This window comes from Poecilia mexicana, unplaced genomic scaffold (assembly GCF_051168715.1).
Source record: "Poecilia mexicana isolate PSO_F unplaced genomic scaffold, ASM5116871v1 scaffold_16, whole genome shotgun sequence".
Classification (NCBI taxonomy): Eukaryota; Metazoa; Chordata; class Actinopteri; order Cyprinodontiformes; family Poeciliidae; genus Poecilia; species Poecilia mexicana.
The window spans coordinates 11497917-11517344 of NW_028263385.1; the positions used below are offsets into that span (position 1 = coordinate 11497917).

Here is a 19428-nt window from a genome sequence, read left to right on the forward strand (position 1 = left end):
TCTTACCTTTACATTGTACAATGTTGCTCATATCTTTAGCATTTCTGGCCAAAGCTTTTAGGAGCCATAATGGAGGGTTTAAAGAGCAGATGATTCTATCAATCAATCAATCAATCAAATTTTATTTGTATAGCACATTTCAGCAGCAAGGCATTTCAAAGTGCTTTACATAATTAAAATGAAAACAGCATGTGACATTGAATAAACAGTGAGAAAGAGAAATAAAAAGAAATTAAAGATAAAGAGATTTAAAAAAAAGTTACTGATCCTAAATCTGGCCTTGTATCGTAATGAGATAATACACTGAATCTGAGCTTTTTCTGATGTTAGAAACATTTTAACATGTTTGAGAAACTTATTGATACTATGTTACATGTATACTGGAGCATGGCTTTGAATTGTGTACTTTATAAAACAACAATGAAAACTTAAACTTCACCACAGCTGCTTTGTTACTCTTTTTATATTTTCTTTTTAAAAACATGCACCATGACTAAATGTCCAATATAAAATCATTCAATTTGTTAAATCCCTAATATAAACACTGAAGGCTCATTTAGCAAAAAAAAAATTAGGTATAGTAACAAGAACATTTTGCTGACAATGCTTTTATGTCTGCAAAAATATTGGTATTTATGCCAACAATATGTTTTTTTTTTTTTTTTTGCTGACCTAGCACTGTCTTTTTGCTTCAGCTTTAATTGCTGACAATAAATAGTATTTTTGCTGATATGTTGTGGGTATTATTGGGTTAACCTGCTACAAAAACAAGAATAGGTTCTGACTAATAGATTTGTAAAGGTCAACTTTCATCCTGTCTCATTGCATATTTGTCTTCTCATAGCATCACTTGCATTGACCCAGGATTTGCACTTCATCGCTGCAGAAAGTCAAACAACATTCAGAGAAAGACACTTAATCTTAATTGCAAAACATTTATTTCAAAGAAATCATCCATAAAAAACATAGGGAAACTTTAATATGTACAAAATCCAGGTTCATTTCCTCTTTTACAGCAAAGTTTTATGTTCTACATATCTGTCTGAGACAAAAAAAAAAAAAAAAAAAAACATCTCATGAAAAATAGTAAGATAAACCTTTAACACATCCAGCAGTTTAATATATACAGGTGAATCTCCTGAGAATTGGACAAACAATAAATTGTGACAGTCTGAATGCTGAGAGTGAGGTCAGGCTTTAAACTGCTGAACAAGCTTTTTTAAGAAGTATGAAGAAATCCCCATATTTCTCAAGATGTAACCCATGGACAGAAAAATCTGCACGTTCCCAGAAACGCTATACAACATCAGCTTGTACAATCTATGCAGTGCCACAATGTTGACAGTAAGACATAAAAAACAACATGAAGAGAACTACGCTGACTTTTAAGCACCAATGTTAGATAAACAAACATAAAATGTTGTCACTGAGAACATTTTCTGAAGTTTCTATATGTCAAAACCCACTCTCCACCACTCAGCCACATTTATCTCTTCATCTCTAACCGATATCAGATCATGACGGAGTAGGAGGTTTGTTCACTTTCTGCAGATGTTAGAGACCCGGTGCTTTTTCTAGATCTTCTATTCTTCAACCTTTCAATTCCCACCCAGCCTTTCTGCCCAAGCATCTCCTTGCACATTTTCAGCAGCTCCCTCCTGAACTTCACCCCAACAAAGCCGTACAGCAGAGGGTTCAGGGCACAGTGTGAAAGCCCCACGCTTTCAGTGATCAGGATCCCAATGTCCAGCACTTGGTTAAAATCGCAGCCCCCAGCCACCACACGCAGCTTCTGCAGGCTGTCTGCCAGCTGGAAGCAGTTGTACGGAGCCCAGCAGATGACGAACACAGATACCAACGAGATGATGAGACGGAGAGACTTGCGCCTCTGACGACGGGTGGCGTTGCACAGAGACCTGAAGATCTGGACGTAGCAGTAGAGCATGACGAGCAGGGGAAGACCAAAACCCAGACTCAAGCTGACAAGCTGCAGGCTCACCTGCCACTGGTCGGAATTCTCTGTGAACCATATTTGGCACACCTGCATCCTCTCGTCGTCGTTATGGCCCACTGGCACCACTTGTTTGAATGCAATGTCAACTCCGCTCAGGCCGAGACACACCACCCAGATGGTTGCACATGCAAGCTGAGCGTGGCAGGTGTTGCGTTTCCACCCTGACCTGACGGCGTGAACGATGGCCAGGTAACGGTCGAAGCTGATGCAAGCCAGGAAGAGGATGCCGCTGTAGCGGTTCAAGGAGAAGAGAGCACCAGAAATCTTGCAAACTGCTGTGCCAAACACCCACTGATTGGCCCACTGCACTGCAAACAGGGGCAGAGTGAAGGCCAGCAGGAGGTCAGAAATGGCCAGGTGAAGGAGGAAGGTGTCTGTCAGGGAGAAGGCGCAGGCTCCTCCGCTCTGGGAGTTTCTGTAGCGTCTGATCACACACAACACCAAGACATTGCCAACAACAGCCAGGACAAACACCAGGCAGTACACAATGGGGGAGTAGTTCCTAGCAAAACCATAGATGCTCTCTTGATTGCATGGAGTTGCAATCACCTCCTCAGTTCCTGGAGAATCGTTGTCATAATCGTCGTCACTCTGGTTATCCAAAGGAGAAAAGAAGACCTCAGTTAGACAGATGAATTTCTTATCTATATTATTAACACATTTTCATTTCTGTTGGAATAACACAATTTCCTTAATTATAAGAAAACCAGAATGATTACAGAATGATTATTAAAGTGTCTACTTACACCATCATAATAATCAGTTGTTGTTGCTGTTGGATCCATGCTTGCAGAAAACAAAGAGGCAGCAGAACGACTGAAATCATCCAAGAGCACACTCAGCTCAAAAAAGCATCGGCTCAGCCACTGAGTCTGAAACGACGAGGGATCAAAAAGAAGAAGTCAAAAATTCAGGAACTGAATCTTTGTACACTTTGGACAGATGTGCACAAAACTATAGTAGGAATGGATGAGTGTGTCAAGGAAATTGTGACATATTTTTAAGACGTCTGCAGACAGCTACAAAAACTTCTGCTTAATTCGATGTGAATATGGAACTTTTGAGGATGTATGCAGATTTTTAAAAATATTTCTACAACATTCAAACTGCATTTTACTATACCAAAAGTGAAAATTTGGAATTGACAGAAAAGCAGAAATAGCTTTTACTAAAATATAAAAAAAATATATTATTCCCTGGAGAAATGAAAGCGCTTGCTGGACAGAAACATCAGTGTTGTTTTGCTCAGCTTTGGTTTGTCTCTGTCTGGAGCAGTAATCTTGTACACATTTATAGAAGATTTTTTCTAAATCTTCTATAGTTTTAAAAAAGCTTAGACTGTCAAAATTGAACTCATTTTCAATATTTACTCAAGAGATCTAAAGAAATGTAGGATAATATATATATATATTTAAAAAAAGACTTACCTACTTTTGAGATTTTGTGAAGAAGAAGAAAGGATGTGGCAAAACGAGGCGCAGACACAGGGCAAACTAAACCAACATATCACAACATTAGCGAGAAATAAACAGAGCAGGATATGAAGTCATTTGCACATCTATGTGGTTAAAAAGTCCATATGCATGTGTTCCTATAAGATCATTTTTTTGTTCTGTTTTTTTTTTTGTTTTGTTTGCGTTCACCATGCCATCTGTCTGATACAATTCAGCTGAAAAGCAAACATCTGCTAACAGGAAATATGCAAAAAATGAAAAAGTTGCAATAACCTGGTTGCATAAGAATATGCAACGTGAAACCAATGCTTTGCTACATCACATTGATTCAGTTCCACAAGCAATTAATTGTATACCCTACGCAGACGTGGCATTTCCATGTGCCTTGGGTGATTCTAAGTGAAAGAGTCTAACACTGAACATTCATTGCTGACTGATAGCATCATAGGTGCCTTGCTTTAGATCTGTATGAACACATAGCCATGTTCCAGACAGGGATGCCACCTAAGCAGCAGTAGTTCTGCACATATCATCTTAGGTATAAGTCACTGACATGCATTTAAATTACGTCTTTTGTGGTCATTTAAATGCATAAATTACCACATTGGACTTGGTGTTTTGGACATATCAAGTCCAGAGGACATATCAAGTCCAAAGGACATATCAAGTCCAGAGGACATATCAAGTCCAAAGGACATATCAAGTCCAGAGTTCCTGTGAACTGACAAAAGTGTCAGTTCACACGAACACTGACCCTTTTTCAGTGAGATTTCACAAAGTTCAAGAATTTTGTCCTCTGGATGAGTGAGTCTATAATGCAGTGACTGTGGCAGGATCATGAAACAATATCATTAAACTAAATGGAGAGAAAAATATCTCTCATGCATTGTCCTCCACCTTTTTCCACTAACTCCAAAAGTACAACTTTTAAATAAGACAAAATCTTATATTTAGATAATTGCTGAAAGCTAATTAAATATTTTTTTTAGATTAGCAGTAAGTAAAACCGTATAAGGAATGTTTTTCTTTTTTTCATCAAAACCATTTCAGTTAATGCTGCTTAAAGAGAAAAATGTGTCCCAAAATGGACTAACAAAATACTGTTAATATCCTGTTTAGGGTATGCAGACTGGTTGTTGCAGCATTTTTTAATATTTGTTCCTGCAATACATTTTTGTTTTTTGTTCAGTTTTCCAAAATAAATGTCAAATTGGTGACAAACGTTCAAAAATCTGCAAGCCTGCTAATATTCAAGGTTTCTAAGACTTTAAAACCTTTAATTTTAGCAGTTTTGCTGATTTTTGATGCTGTTTCAGTGCATTTGTCCTCTTTAGAAAAGTTAGATTTTTAAATGAAACAAAAACATATTTTAGGTTGGAAAGAAGGCTGAGTTCAGACAAACACAAGGTGACAAACCTCTGTGCCGCTTTAAGAGCACATATGAATCACACAGTGAACCACAGTCACCAACTGGGCAGACAGAGCACTAAAAAAAAATCCAGCCTATTAATTTGGAGTGTTGGTGTGATTTTTTTTTTTTTAACTTTCTGAGGAACTGAGGACTCTTGTGGTTAGTCGTGTTTCAAGTAAAGCATCTTATCTGAGGGTCTTCTCGTAAAGCAAATGTTGCGCAACAACCAGCATGTTGTGCTTTCTCAAAAGATCGGTGTTCATACTCAACTCATATATTTTTAGACGCCATTTTGTCTTTGATGGGGGCCAGATATGTATATGTTGCAACAATTTTCAGTATAAATCCAACATTCTTTTATTTCTTCTCGATCTGTACAGATATACTGATATGCCTTTCTGACGGGAATAAAGCAAGACACAATCTGGTCAGAAATTAGCTTGTCACTGCCCTCTGGTGGTCAGACTCTGTAATTGAGGATTGTTGTGGCTGAAACATTCTGAAGTATTTCATTAAAGAACTCGCATGTTTAAGAGATTTTGTAGCTAAAACAATATCTACAACTTCGATGAGACGTTTTTGTCCATACATGTTTAATGGGAGTTGTATACACTTTTTAACTATTTGGAGGAAATGCTCAGATTTCCTAATACATGTTTTTACAGTAAGAAACAATAATAAACTGTAGTAAGTTAGGATGTATGTTTCTGTATATGGCACGTTAAGTTGAACACAGGTGGTTTTCAAATTTTTAGTGATATTGAGGAAAGCTTAATTTTTCTATACTTATGTTGCAATCAACATGATTTGTCTCCATTGCATTAGTTTTTAACATGATATGTTTATTTTATATGATATTTGATCTGTGTTGTTTGAGTAAGGTGTGGTGGAAAAAGGGTGTTTTAAGAGGTTGTATTAAGCAACAGGTGCTTGTAGCACTAAAGATGCTAGTAAAAACCTGCTGCTAAAACAGGTGCTTATAGTTAAAAATACAATATTAGAGTAAAATCAATATTCAGCACCCTTGGTCCAGGTCCAAACTAAAAAGGAATATAAGTAATTAATGTCTGATATTTGGGATGGTATTGAGGATTTTGAAATAATCCAGGAGAGGAGAACATATAGCCAAAGACATTGCAATCAACAGTGAGCGTGTGTGCGGTTTAGTTACTTATTCTGTCTCTGTTCCGTTTCCAGTGGGAAGTAGTGGTGGAGTGAGTGCTGGATGGGTCAGCAGGTGAATGGTGTGGGATCTAGGAGGGCAGCTGCAGGAGAAGCAATAGGACTTGTGGAGGAGGTCCAGAGAAGGAATCTCCCAACAGACAGAAGAGTTCAAGAAAGAAGCCGACTGTATGAAGGAGAAAAGGCAATGGTAAGTACTCATACTTGGAACTAGCAAGTGATAGAATTACAGAGCCTTATTACCACATAATGAGAGAAAACAATCTGACACTTACTTCAGTTAAATTAGTTCCTCCTGGTTAGTCTTGATGAGCTCCACCTAGTGGCCACACCTGTTAGTCACACCCTGCGAGGATGGAAGGTAGGGGAGACACACACCCACTCTCCTGCACACAACTTCCTTCATAACAAAAATTCTCAAGTTTTTTGAAAAATCCACGACATGTTTACATGTGTAGTGGAAGGACAGATATTTTTTTCCCCTGACATCACTTTCAAATTATGTTATGCACATTTAATCATGCTGCCAAAACTATGCTCAGCAGTGGGGCCGCTGTCTTCAGGGTGAAGTATTTTTCATCGCACAAAGTGTTTTCATGCAAGAAAGTACAATTTTCTAATTATCTCCTCTCACATGTTACCTGTCATTTCCATCTTTGCAGGTCTGCAGTAGCGTTAAATATATTCAATGTTAAGATTCTGAAGTAAACAGCGTCTTTGAGACGTTCAAAACTTGGGTTTTGTTTTACCTGTTAGGCACAACTATTTATACAGGAATTGAATTACCCAGAGTAGGACACTATTAACAAATGGTGTCCTACTATTTCTATTTAAATTTCAATTACGTGCTACTTTTGTTAGTCTGTTACATTAAATCACATGAGATAAGTTGAAATTTAATGTCGTAGGATGGACAAAATGTTTGAGGGGAATACACACATTTGTAAGGCACTGAACATTTTCAAACATATAAAGTTCAGTTGTGAAAACAAATTTTATTATCATTATTATAATTTTTGGGGGTCTTCTGTTCAGTACAATCCCATTGTACAGTTTTTCAGATATTCTAGGACCTGTGTGCCAAAGGAGGTACAGCGTTTATGCTTCCGTGTTGAAAGATCTTTGTTTTATGACAACACTCTTCTGTCCTTGAGCTTCACAGTTCATGTTCTACTCTTTGTTTTCATTACACTCAGCTGGACCCCTCAGCATGTCAACACACCACACCTCACCAAAGTGGCTAAAATATAAATAGCCTTCTTTGTTCCATAATTACTTTTTGCTGATAAAGTCCAGCGAACCCTTTCAAAACATGTAATACGCCCTAAAAGCTAAATGACTCTTTTCTATGCATAATGTTTGCACTTAGATGGTCAGACTGTTTGCTATGTCATATCAGCAGAAATTGTGCTTTGAGTTGTGTCTGTTGTCACGCCAGTTATAAAGGCAGTTGCTCTGCTTTTTCTCTCCAGTGATTATTTTCTGACTGTGGCCATCTTCGACATCAGAGAAAATACTTTGAGACACCAAGAAGGTAATGTCTATAATATTTTTGGTCACAGATGATATAAAGTTAAACTTGCTGGTTGATAAGTCTGAAAATATTCAAACTCTTCTTTTCTTTTGCTTTTAGCCATGGCATTCCAGTCTAATGTTGTTACCTCACAACCTACCCAGTACACAGTGACAACTGGACGTTCTTCAGACTGGAATACAAATGTGTGCGACTGCTGTGAAGACTGCGGCATCTGTATGTGTTTTTATGGGATTGCAAAAGGAAGCTGGTTACGTTTTCTTCTCCAATAAATCTAAATTTTTATTTGTTCTTCTGCCTTTCATCTGAAGGTCTATGTGGGGCATTTATCCCATGCATCCTTGGTTGTAAAGTGGCTCAAGATAATGGGGATAGCTGCTGTCTACCTTTCCTCCCAGGTGCCATGATTGCTTTAAGAACAAGCATACGCAGCAAATACAACATTGAGGTGAGTGGAAAAGTTGATCATTAAACAAAACAAAGGAGAACACAAATAACATGCTAAATTAAAAAAAAGAACCCATTTTGGCGGTTTTGAGTCTAGGGATCTTTTGTGGGTCTAAGATTTTAAGTATATGTTAAACTTAATATTAATTTTTCACAATTTGTCTGATGTTTTTTAATTTTAGGGCTCTGTGTGTGACGACTGGGCGGTCATGGCCTGCCTGCCTTTATGTGGACTGTGTCAGATGGCGCGAGAGCAGAAGATGAGAGGATAAACAGATTGCTGATTAATTTTTAAATAACTGTAAGAAAAAAAAGAAAAACAAAAACATTGCATTGTGAATGTTAAAAAAAGAAAGGAAAATTAAAGACATTTAATGTAAACGTATCTTGTATTACTTTAACATTTCTTAGTATTATACATCTACTTTATAAGCTGGGAACTGTTAATGACGTGAAGTGAAGGCATAAATACAGAATGTTAAAACTAAGCTAAATGATCTTACAAGCCTTATAGAGTTACTGTGTTGAATTAACAATAAAAAAAGACAAATAAAAGATAGTGACATTTAAAACAATTCCTTTTGCAGAAATAGTTTTGGACAAATAAGCATATAAAGGTTTAAAAACATTGTTCAGAACTATTTTATTTAATTATGTTTCAACAGTGCATCATGTTTTCTTTACAGCAATGTTTTGTACTTTTTGTATTCACTTGTGCTTACACAGTCACTGGTATTTCAATAAATCAAATGGGAAACAGCTAATTGTGGGTTTCGTTTATTTTAACGTCATGTACTCTAGCTTTATCTGGAAGGACTTCAGTGGGCTGCCACTATCTTCCTCTTTCTGACTAAGTCCGTGTTTTCAGTCATGTAGCGTCAGAGCTTTCTGAAGGAACAAGGGGGAAGGATCAGGGCTCATCTGAACAGGTAAGGAAGTGTGTTAGTAAGTTTGATGTGTTTTAAGGTCAGTCTGAGACACTAAATTTACTAATTTTCTTTAAGATATAAAGTAAATGAGTAAGTGAATATGCTACTGTGCCTTTAATTTGAAAGTGATGTTACATTATCACATGACGGGTTTTGCACAATAATAGGTTCCTTAAAGACGCACTGTACAAAAAGTTTACTTGTTTACTTATGTCTTTATTTTACAACTTATGCTGCACTCTTGGACATTTTCCTCTGACTTGTTGACAAAAGTTTGAGATGCAGATTAGTTCCAGATTCTGCTAACAACTTTGGAAATTCTCCAGGCTAAAGTAAGGAGAAGAAAAACTTCTAAATATTAAAATAGTCACGTGAGGCTGATGAAACAGTCTTACTCGTCACCAACTGCTGTGATTAGTGCATGTACTGGCATGTTAGTTTCCTGTTTCACATGGCATGTCTCTTTTCTTTAAAAAGAAAAAAATGAGCTGTATCCTTAAAGTGTAACTAATGTAATGTAAAGATTATTAAAGTTATAATACTGCTATGCAAATATTTGTTATCTTGATCAAACTAAAGCAATATTACATTATAAATGTCTGCCAAATTTAGTAAGAGTTATAGACCTAATTGCACAGAATATTTAGAGCTATTTATGATTCACAGAATCTGAGCTGATAATAGAAGTTTATTTAGTCAGGCTATCTTCTCTGGTATCATACTGCAATCAGCTGGTAAACAGACATACACCAAGTACACCGACTGCAGTTTTAAAACAGTAATAAGGGTAATTGGAGGTTCCTAGTTTAGATTACATTCCACCAATAGTGCATATTGTTAATGGCCATCAGTATGTTCTAATTGAAAGATTTGTCTTTTTAAAGTTAAAAGGAAAAAAAAATGAAATACCACGAGTGTGCAACAAATCTGTGCTGCTCCAAGCTCTAATCAGCCATTGAAAAGTCTGGTCATTTTGGCGCTTTCTCTGGAATTTAATTGAAATTACTTTTAATTATAGGATCATTTACAATTTTGTCATTTTAACTACCTTGGTGTACCTTCATATTACTTACTACCGTCAGTAAACTCTCATTTAATTGATATTTGGTGGAGCAAAAACAAACAAGTTTGAAATAAGCATTGTGAAGATTGCAGTGACACAATGTAATTATACAAATGAGAGGAAGAAAAAGAGGGAACGAGGAGTGGGGATATGAAAGTATTGACAATAGTGTATTATTTTTATCACAAGGTCACAGTTTCATGACAAATACAACCACACCTGAATCATACAACTCCATCTGAAACTACAAGGAAACGGGTAAAACTGAAATTTGTCTTTGCATTTACAACTATTGCTTATTAAATCATTGAAGTATTTAACACAATCTGATTTGAAATTAATCTCTGTTCACAGATTCACAGTGCAGCTACATTGAGGTCCCATCTGACATCACAAGAAAACCAACAATGGCAACGTTCAAAACCTTTTGAAGTCTGCTTTTCTCCACGTCATCTAGGCAAAATGGCCACTCTGACTTATCAGCTTAGTCTGCTCGGACTTATTCTGTGTGCAGTTCAACTCATCAGCAGCTACAGCTTTAAAAGCTGCATTGCAGATCCATACTATATCCTGACAAGTTTCAAATGCAAAAATCGAAACAACACGAAAATATCTGATATTGTAAAAGATCTCCCAGGATCTGCTGTCAATCTCACAGTTTCTTTCAACCCTGTGCAGCACATTCCCAACAACAGCTTTGCTCATTTACCAAACTTACAGTATCTCAGTTTGGATAAGAACAAGCTGAGTGCTATTGATCCTTTGGCTTTTCAGACACTGCATCAACTTAACCATCTAAATTTGTCCTTTAACAATTTGTCAGACCTCAGCCCTTTATTGTTTCAGGACCTGCATAACCTCACCTCCCTTTTACTGACAAACAATGTTTTAAAGGCATTGCCTGAAGACATTTTCTCCAATGTTGCTAATCTAAAAACCTTAAATTTGAGGAATAACAATCTTACTAATTTTTCTGCAATTGTGAAGTCTGTATCACATCTAACAAGTCTAAAATTCTTAGATCTTTCCTCCAACAACTTGACTTCACTCAGTGATTTAAATATATCTCTACCACAATCCCTCAAGGTTTTAGACCTATGTAGAAACAATCTGCATACTTTGGGATGTAATCCATCACTCCTCAGATTCATCCAGGTGCTTGATCTGTCATTTAATTCAAAGCTTTCCACGAAAGCTCTAGAAGGAGTGGATTTGAGAAACGTAAAGAGGCTCCAGTTGCGGTCAACGAGTGTCAAGGCAGTGGAGTTTTTAAACATCAGCAACATCAGTGCAGGTCATGTAGTTTTCTCAGGGATGGGTCTAAAGAATGACAGTCTACTTATAGATTTATGCACAATGCTGAGAAGAAAGCGGAGTTGGATTAAAAATATAGATTTAACACATAATGGCATTCATAATGCAACAAATTCTACCTTTTCTGTGTGCCCTCAGATCATTGGAGCTTTGGATTTATCCAACAATGACCTGAATAAAGTACACTGCTTGGACTTTTTAGGCAAACAAGTTGGTATCAAGAAGTTTAATGCCGAGCACAACCATATTACTTCACTCGAAAGCTGTAAAACGATCAATTTTAACAACTTAAAAGAACTGAGCTACCGTTACAATCGCATCCTCTCAGTCAGTGGATATGCTTTCAGTCACATGCCAAAGATTGAGACGCTAAAGCTAAACATAAATAATATTGCTTTTCTCCATCGCAAAGCCCTAAGAGGGTTAAAAAATCTTAAGACCCTCCGACTGGACAATAACCTCCTTACTGATTTGTTTAATGACACATTTAAAGATAATTACAACCTGCAAATACTCAATCTGCGCAATAATCGCATTTCTGTCATATTTAATGAGACTTTTATGAACCTAAGAAATCTAATTACATTGGACCTTGGAGGTAATAAGATCACTCAAATACATCCTTCTGGCCTTGATGGGTTAAGAAGTCTTTCAAAATTCTACCTAGATGGAAACAACCTGAAACAAATTGATTCGTCACTCTACCATGCATTTCAAGACACACTTACAGTGCTGGATTTACAAAAAAATTTCATTCGTTTCTACAAAGAAAGTGTCATTTCACCATTTGTAAACCTCAGCAAACTCAGTGATCTGAAACTGGACAGCCAGAGAAATTATGGCCTTGTTGTTTTACCTAAAAATTTTTTCAAAGGACTCCATTCGTTAGAATCTTTGTACCTCACCAACAACAAAATTGATTTTCTTCCTCCTGAAGCCTTTGATGATCTGACAAGCTTAAAGTTCCTCACACTGGATAACTGTTGTGTTGGAGTGGCCCAATTGAAACCAGGAGTCTTCAAGAATCTCAGAAATCTGACCAGGTTGGTTGTAGAAAATATGGGAATTCAGAACTTCTCCAAGGATGTATTTGGGAATCTTACAAAGCTACGCATGCTTCAGCTAAATCGTAATGTGATGCAGAGCATTTCAGTAGATGCTCTTGAGAGTTTACCTAAACTCCATTACCTTGACATGCGTAATGTCCCTCTTAGCTGTACCTGCAAAAACAGCCTTCTGCAAAATTACACAGTAAATAACCCAAATGTTCAGATAGTCTATCTCTACGAAATGAAATGTCAAGTGGATAAAAAACAAAAATTTCACAACTTTGATACAAAGGTTTGCTATATTGATCAAGGAAAGTATCTGTTTTTCAGCACAGCAGCTGTGATCTTTCTGTTTACAGTCTCTCCTTTATTTTATGTCAAACTGTACTGGAAAATCAAGTACAGCTACTATGTGTTCCGCTCCTGGTTTAGTGATCACTGGAGGAGACTCAGGGAGAAGGAGGAAAAGTGTGCATATGATGCTTTCATCTCCTATAATTTCTCTGATGAGGAGTGGGTCATGAATCAGTTGTTGCCCAACTTGGAGGGAAATGGATCATCTTTTAAGCTCTGCTTGCATCACAGGGACTTTGAGGTGGGTCGCTACATTGTGGACAACATCGTCACTGCAGTGTACAGCAGCAGAAAAACCATTTGTGTCGTGAGCAAAAACTTCCTCCGGAGTGAGTGGTGCTCTCTGGAGATCCAGCTCGCAAGTTACAGGCTCTTCGATGAGCACCGAGACGTCCTTCTGCTCGTGTTTCTGGAGCCAATTTCCGAGAGGCAGCTGTCATCCTACCACCGCATGAGGAAAGTTATGTTGAAAAAGACCTATCTTCAGTGGCCTGGCCCTGACTGCACTGATCCCTCACAGGCCCAAGAGCTGTTCTGGAATCAGCTACGCAGGGCAATCAGAGCAGGCAACAGACTGGAAACCGAACAAAATGACCCAGATGAAGACTTTGCTCGAGCCAGCAATGAAACAGGAAATTATGAGAAACTCTTATCGGACGATGAATATTATTTGCAACCTTAAACAGGTGCCCTTTGTTTATTGACACAAGTTATGTAATGCAATTGTAAATGTATATAAATTATTTTTTATGCAAACACCAATAGTAGTTAGCATGTTATGACCAATTTATTTCTATGTTCATTTATATTCTTACAGATTCTCAGATGTTCTGTCATACAGTTTTTTCCATAAATGTACATCGTGTTTGGCAGTCACAATAAGTGAGAAACAACTTTCAAAACAGCATTTTCTAAACCAGAAAAAAACGCAAGCTTCTTAAAGAATTGTACACTTTTGTGCATGTATTTGTAATGTAGCACTCAGCATAATAAAAGATGTTCTAAAGATGCACATAATGCATAATTGGTTGTTGCCTTTAATGAACACAAATTGAACCAAAAATAGTTTGTGATGACACCTATTGTTGTTTTTTCAGTTTAATACTGCTTCAAATAAGCACACATGAATACTTTGTCTAAATGGTACAAAACTCAGAGAGCAATGTCAGCAGGCAGTTGTCCATTCAGAGCTTAACCACGTATTAGTACAGTCTCATAGGAGGAAAAGACCATTGCTCCGGACTTGGTAAGGATGAAGATGGAGGTGCCAGGTTTCTTTCAAGCATGTGTGATGGGGGGTAGTGCATCATGTCAATAGGATCGGGCCGGAAATTTTGGTGAACAGGTGAAAACTGACCAAAACCTTGTAAGTGATTACTCTGCGAGTGGCGGTGACTTTTTGATGGGAAGAAAGGAGCAAAATAAAACCTGTCAGTTTTAGATGGGTTCTGTTCCTGGGGAAAAACATGCAGATCTGCTGAATGTCTATCTTGGTGGGAAAAGAAAGGCTGGACGTTGCTATGATGTGGCTGTTGCTCACTCAGCCGCTCTCTCAAGTTCGTTGTTTGGTTCACAAAATTGTTTTGAAACGAATCAAGCAAATCTGACTCTTGAGTCTTACATTTGTTGGTTTCCCAGAGTTCACGCCCTGAGACATTGTCTTGTTGGTATGATATGGGAGAGTGAGCAAACAAGTCACTCACTGAAGTTCCAGAAGGCTCAAAGTCCATGTGAAGGAAGGGAGAGAAACCAGGTTTAAAGATTTCATCCAAGGGTTTGACGAAGGTTTCCACAGGGTTTGCCAACTCTTCAGTAATCTTAACAAAAAAAAACAAAAAGAAAAAAAAAACAGTGAATATAGTGTCTAACATTAAAAAGCATTTAAAGAAATATAGCAATTAAAAAAGTTAAAATGAAGTTTGAATGAAAAAGTCTAAAGATGACAATACCCACTTTGGTTTGTTCTCTCAATCCTACTTTTTTATGCAGTCTAACATATATAATCCTGAAGCCATATAAATATTGAGCTGTACCTCTGTGTTTGCAGTGATAAAGATTGTAGCTTTAAGATCTATACCTGTTGTAGATTGTTGCGTGTCTGAGGACTGGATGTCCAGCATAAACGTTCACTTCCTGTGGTTTTCACAGATGCATCTGAAAGAGGGAAGCAAAACTAAAGAACTGCTATAAATCCAAGAAGTACTGCTGCTTTTTAAAACAAATATCGACTATGTATGTATTGTAATCTATTGCTAAGCTACAACTCATGACATGAAACAATTTTCAACCCAGTTTGAAGCATCAATACCATTTGAAGCCGTCATAAATAAAACCAAAAACTGGATTAATATTTTCTTCAACTACATTTGCCCCAAAAGAAATCCCTTTTAAATAACCTACTTTCAGAATAGTAGGTTATTTAAAACCTAATTTAAAAACGATTAAGAAAACCTTTGAAAAAGATATAATTTTTACTTCATTGATTGATTGATGTGTTCCTATGAAAAGATATAAGATATTTTTAATGATTGTTCGCTACACAGCATATCATTGTATAATAATACTGTTCAAGGCCCAAGATTGCCATAGTATGAACATGAAGAGTAGGATGACCAAATTTTTCTGTTTAAAAAAGCCATCCAAACTGACGCCGTTATCAGAATTGAAGGGTCAAACTATGAACTACTATGTTTCTTTGAAAGTTAAATGATAAACATAAAAATTAAGTAAATGTAATTTTTTTTTACCTGTAGAAAAAAGCTTGTCGTCTCCCATCATGTGTTGTTCTTGCTCAATTGAGACCTGTGAAGGATCTTTATAAAATCTAAGCGTTCGCTGCATCTCCTGGAGGTTTGCTTGAAGGTGGGGCCCATGTCTCTCTTGCAGGGCTTTTAGTAACACCTCCCTGGTTTCTGACGATAAGTCTCTCCTGTGTGGTACTGGAAAATGCAGCCATTCACTCAAATGTTCTGCCACTTCATGTGTCGTCTTCCATACGTGTTCTGGATCTTGGTGTAAGTTCTGTTGGTCAAAGTTGTCAGCAGAGAGTGAGGCAACATGTCGTGGACTTGATACTAGATAATCTGTTTCAGATGAAGAGTCCTGGTCTCCATTTATTGTCTTGTTCACGGTCTTAATTTTATCTCTAGTATCAAGAGGCTTTGGTTGTAAGGCTTTGTCCATTCCAGACATACTACTATCAGTGTGTTTGGTCTTTGTTGTTTGGAAGCGTTTTTTACTTTGGTTGGTGCTTTTAAAACTTTCACAAGAAGAGGGAAGTTGTTGCTGAAGTCTCTGACCCGATGTGATATCTGCCCCTGGATTGCTAAACTGCAGGTTCGTCATTTCAATATCTTGGGAGTCATCATGGGTCTTTGTAGAAGTCTTTGCTTTCTTTTTAACTGGTACATCAGCGTCCGCACCCAGCAAACCATCACTGGAGAGCAGAATGGGATTAGAAGGTGTGGATGATAAATAGGGGGTGTTATTGTTCTCATTTGTTTTTTCTTCACTTTCTTCAAGTTTGCTCTGCTCACCTAGCACACGTTCAATATTGATGGACTTCACCTCATGGTTGAAGAGACCATGGTGTCCTAAGAGGCGGCTTTCTGTGATGATACTCGGCTCCTGTGTAACAGGAACAGTGCTTAAAATTTGTGCATTTTTCCTTGTGGGTAAATGACAACTGTGGTGATTGTTTGGGTAAAAGATCAAGTTCTTCTTGCTTTGGGAAAAACAGTGATGGTGGTGTGACTTGTTTTTTGAGGTGTCTCTCTTGTCAGCCCTCATCTGACATCTCTCCTTGCGGGTCCTAAGACGTTTTATTTTGTGCTGCTTGTCTCTGCCATGGATAAAATATTTTGAGTCTCCAGTCAGTGTGGTGACACAACACTTTTTATCTGTTGCTTTGGACTGATTTTTGTATGAATATTTTTTTTCTGATGAAGACCTGCCACATACGTGGCTCATGCTGCAAGGGGATCTGTGGAAAGATAACATAAACTGATAAATGAAAATGTCTGTCTCCTCAGGGAAACTGCAACTGAGATTTCTCGTAGCTATTTTTCAACTATTTCAATTCTTCCATACAGGCGGCTGGCTATTTCTTGTTAAATTTGCAGTGATGTAATATGCTTTCCATTTTCAGACAAGGGATTGAACAGTGCTTTGTGAGATGTTCAAAGGTTTAGAGATTGTTTAATAACCTAACTGTGCTTTAAACTTTTCCATAACTCTAATCTAACCCTAGTCTGTCTGCCATGTTCCTTTGTCTTAATGATTCTATTTGTTTATGATGTTTACTAACCCTGAAATAAATTTACTTTTCAAAACTGGTCTAATTTATTGAATATGACTGAATTTCATGCTACCCCAAAATAACATGAAATCCCCTATTTCATTGATTTTATGGGAAGCTTGGGGAAATTGTATTAACAAGGACAGCACAGCTGATACTAAGAGCATAATGGTTGCTTTAAAATATTTTTTCTTATGTCAACAGCAGTTTCCCCCAATTAAAAACTTTCTGTCATCATTATTGCTTTGCATCAAAAGGGCTCAACAAGCAAGAATATATCTATTTGCTGAAAATAATGTTTCAGAGTACCAAAGAAAGTTCAACAATTTTCAAGACTATCTCCAAACACCAAAGGGATTGAACAAACAGATCAGGTTGTCAGCAGTGCAGAACCTGCTTAGGAATGACATCTGGAAGGTGGGAGTGTTTATAGAAGTACTAGAAGAGCACTAAAAAAGCCATCTTATTCAAGAAAATCATCAAGGACCAATCACATTCAGGATTGGGGTACAAATTGACTAAAGTAAAAGTATTCTTCATTAAAAAACAAACATGCAGAATAAGACTGTCTGGAGAAGAAAAGAGTCATCCCATGCTGACAGTGAATCATCCAAAAACCACTCAGAAATTGCCTAAAAATCCTGCATTAGTTAAAAATATTATCAAACCATGTTCCAGGAGCGAGTTCGTCAGACAATTCAGGACCAATTCTGGCGATGAGCGATGCTTTTCACTGTACAAAAATGGAATCAACCTCAAAACTAAAGTAAGAAATAAGTGGCTTTGGGACCAAAGCATTAAAATCCCAGGTTCACGTTCATATCATGCTTTTCAAAACCTGTTAGCACTTTAGTAATGTGATGTACTATTCAATGAATGCCTTCATTAATTGATTAAATGTGTATTAACTTCAATGTATCATACAAACATCTGACAAATATTGCAAATAAATGTAAAGAACTAAACTCTGTACAACAAAAAACATTTTTGTCCGTTTTAAAACTTTTGGGGATGACTGTCCCCTAAATAAAGCTGACAGGGTGTTCTAGCATTTTAAACCAACAGTTGTACATTTAGGGGAAATGAACTGTGCAAACATGGACAAGTGTAATTTCTAAGAATCTGTCAGCAGCTACTAATGCAGGGGTGGGCAACTCCAGGCCTCCAGGGCTGGTCCCCTGCAACTTTTAGATGTGTCCCAAATTCAACACACCTGAGTCACATAATGAAGTCGTTAGCAGGACTCTGGAGAACTTGACTGCACTTAGGAGGTGATTCAGCTGTTGGATTCAAGTGTGTTGGACCAGGGAGACATCTAAGAGTTGCAGGACACCGCCCCAGGATTGCCCAGAGATGGCGTCCTTCTCACAGAGATCTGAGTATCATCTGTTCAGGCTACGTTGGAAAAGGTCCACAACAATCAAATCTATTCCTGCCAGAAATCACAAGTAACTAAACTGAGATGGAGCAGACGAAGCTCTTTTAAGGTGTCAAAAGCAATGGTGTTGAGCACCTTTGAGTTTTTCTTCAAACTTGAATTAGAATTAGGACATACTTTTGATCCTGTTATAAAATCATGATGTAGAGCCATGTGTACCCACATAATTTTCAACAACGCTGATATAGAGGAAGCTAAGCAAGGGCCACCTAAAGCATAACACCAGCAGCACCAACCACTTATAAGAAAATGAGTCACCAAGTGCGAGTCATAGGAAATACTAACTACAACAGAAACAGGGCATCCACAATCCTGTATCAAACTGACAAAGAGTTTCCACACTAATTATATCACGTCTGACAGCATTTATGGGCTCATACATTTAATAAACCCTTATTTCTGGGATCGTCCAATCAGTTAACAACGGTTAGCCAGCTGGTAACGTCAACCAACAGGTGTAATCTAATCTAAATCATGAAATAGCTGCTGTGGATTCTAAAAAACAAAACATGCACACATATATAAAAACGAATACATTTACTTTAAATTTAGGTTAATATTTAGTGACTAGAGAACATGAAGGTAGTATTATACAGTAACATAAAAGTGTTTAGACAACACTTGTGCCTTACCGAAATGGTCCGGTACTTTCCTCGTCCTTGAATCTTTCGTTGCTTGGCAACACACCGAATCTGCGTTTCTTTGCGCAGCCCAACTGCGCAGTACTGACACCCTCGAACGACGACAAGAAGGGCGAAACCATTTTTGACAAACAATGGGGTAGATCTGTCTCATTACTAATCATATTTTTGTTTAAACGGTGTATATTTTTGCTAATTTTTAACAAACTCCATGCTAGTATTAAACTAAAAACACTTATTGACCGTACTATTAAAATTAAAATTGAAAATGCGTGGAAATATTGATGTTATCGCTCTTTGG

At 37.4% G+C, this 19428-nt stretch overlaps 4 protein-coding genes across 7 annotated transcripts; 2 read left to right on the forward strand and 2 right to left on the reverse strand.

Moving 5' to 3' along the window:
• Window positions 1-921: 921 nt before the first annotated feature.
• On the reverse strand, window positions 922-3955 carry cxcr3.2 (chemokine (C-X-C motif) receptor 3, tandem duplicate 2). 2 transcript variants are annotated; one of them, XM_088014049.1, is made up of 3 exons: window positions 3446-3955; window positions 2761-2886; window positions 922-2605 (listed from the first exon to the last, which is right to left on the reverse strand). In XM_088014049.1, exons 2-3 carry the CDS (start codon window positions 2797-2799, stop codon window positions 1511-1513), a joined length of 1134 nt encoding a protein of 377 aa, XP_087870175.1. In that variant the 5' UTR covers window positions 2800-2886; window positions 3446-3955; the 3' UTR covers window positions 922-1510. The 2 variants fall into 2 exon arrangements, with proteins under 2 accessions (XP_087870175.1, XP_087870176.1); XM_088014050.1 differs by having other exon boundaries at window positions 3442-3955.
• A 3329-nt stretch (window positions 3956-7284) lies between these two features.
• Window positions 7285-8806, forward strand: cnfn (cornifelin). 2 transcript variants are annotated; one of them, XM_088014235.1, is made up of 5 exons: window positions 7285-7375; window positions 7534-7595; window positions 7695-7811; window positions 7907-8043; window positions 8225-8806. In XM_088014235.1, exons 3-5 carry the CDS (start codon window positions 7697-7699, stop codon window positions 8312-8314), a joined length of 342 nt encoding a protein of 113 aa, XP_087870361.1. In that variant the 5' UTR covers window positions 7285-7375; window positions 7534-7595; window positions 7695-7696; the 3' UTR covers window positions 8315-8806. The 2 variants fall into 2 exon arrangements, with proteins under 2 accessions (XP_087870361.1, XP_014840874.1); XM_014985388.2 differs by lacking the exon at window positions 7285-7375 and having other exon boundaries at window positions 7406-7595.
• Window positions 8807-8885: 79 nt separating this feature from the next.
• On the forward strand, window positions 8886-13768 carry tlr21 (toll-like receptor 21). 2 transcript variants are annotated; one of them, XM_014985383.2, is made up of 3 exons: window positions 8886-8971; window positions 10224-10292; window positions 10389-13768. In XM_014985383.2, the coding sequence occupies exon 3, from the start codon at window positions 10497-10499 to the stop codon at window positions 13431-13433; it is 2937 nt and encodes a 978-aa protein (XP_014840869.2). In that variant the 5' UTR covers window positions 8886-8971; window positions 10224-10292; window positions 10389-10496; the 3' UTR covers window positions 13434-13768. The 2 variants fall into 2 exon arrangements, with proteins under 2 accessions (XP_014840869.2, XP_014840871.2); XM_014985385.2 differs by lacking the exon at window positions 8886-8971 and adding an exon at window positions 9021-9303.
• On the reverse strand, window positions 13520-19410 carry prr19 (proline rich 19). Its single transcript, XM_014985386.2, has 4 exons — window positions 19119-19410; window positions 15499-16733; window positions 14829-14905; window positions 13520-14568 (listed from the first exon to the last, which is right to left on the reverse strand). Exons 1-4 carry the CDS (start codon window positions 19289-19291, stop codon window positions 13954-13956), a joined length of 2100 nt encoding a protein of 699 aa, XP_014840872.2. The 5' UTR covers window positions 19292-19410; the 3' UTR covers window positions 13520-13953.
• Window positions 19411-19428: the final 18 nt, after the last annotated feature.

Excerpts from the sequence above, each read along its gene's own strand:
- cxcr3.2 (XM_088014049.1), bottom strand. The coding sequence starts at position 2,799 with ATGGATCCAACAGCAACAACAACTGATTATTATGATGGT. Across the intron at positions 2,606-2,760 it reads CAACTGATTATTATGATGGT|AGTGACGACGATTATGACAA; the intron begins GTAAGTAGACAC and ends TTGGATAACCAG.
- cnfn (XM_088014235.1), top strand. The coding sequence starts at position 7,697 with ATGGCATTCCAGTCTAATGTTGTTACCTCACAACCTACCCAGTACACA. Across the intron at positions 7,812-7,906 it reads CTGTGAAGACTGCGGCATCT|GTCTATGTGGGGCATTTATC; the intron begins GTATGTGTTTTT and ends TTTCATCTGAAG. Across the intron at positions 8,044-8,224 it reads GCAGCAAATACAACATTGAG|GGCTCTGTGTGTGACGACTG; the intron begins GTGAGTGGAAAA and ends TTTTAATTTTAG.
- tlr21 (XM_014985383.2), top strand. The coding sequence starts at position 10,497 with ATGGCCACTCTGACTTATCAGCTTAGTCTGCTCGGACTTATTCTGTGT.
- prr19 (XM_014985386.2), bottom strand. The coding sequence starts at position 19,291 with ATGATTAGTAATGAGACAGATCTACCCCATTGTTTGTCAAAAATGGTT. Across the intron at positions 14,906-15,498 it reads CGACAAGCTTTTTTCTACAG|ATGCATCTGTGAAAACCACA; the intron begins GTAAAAAAAAAT and ends TCCCTCTTTCAG. Across the intron at positions 14,569-14,828 it reads CACGCAACAATCTACAACAG|ATTACTGAAGAGTTGGCAAA; the intron begins GTATAGATCTTA and ends TTTTTTGTTAAG.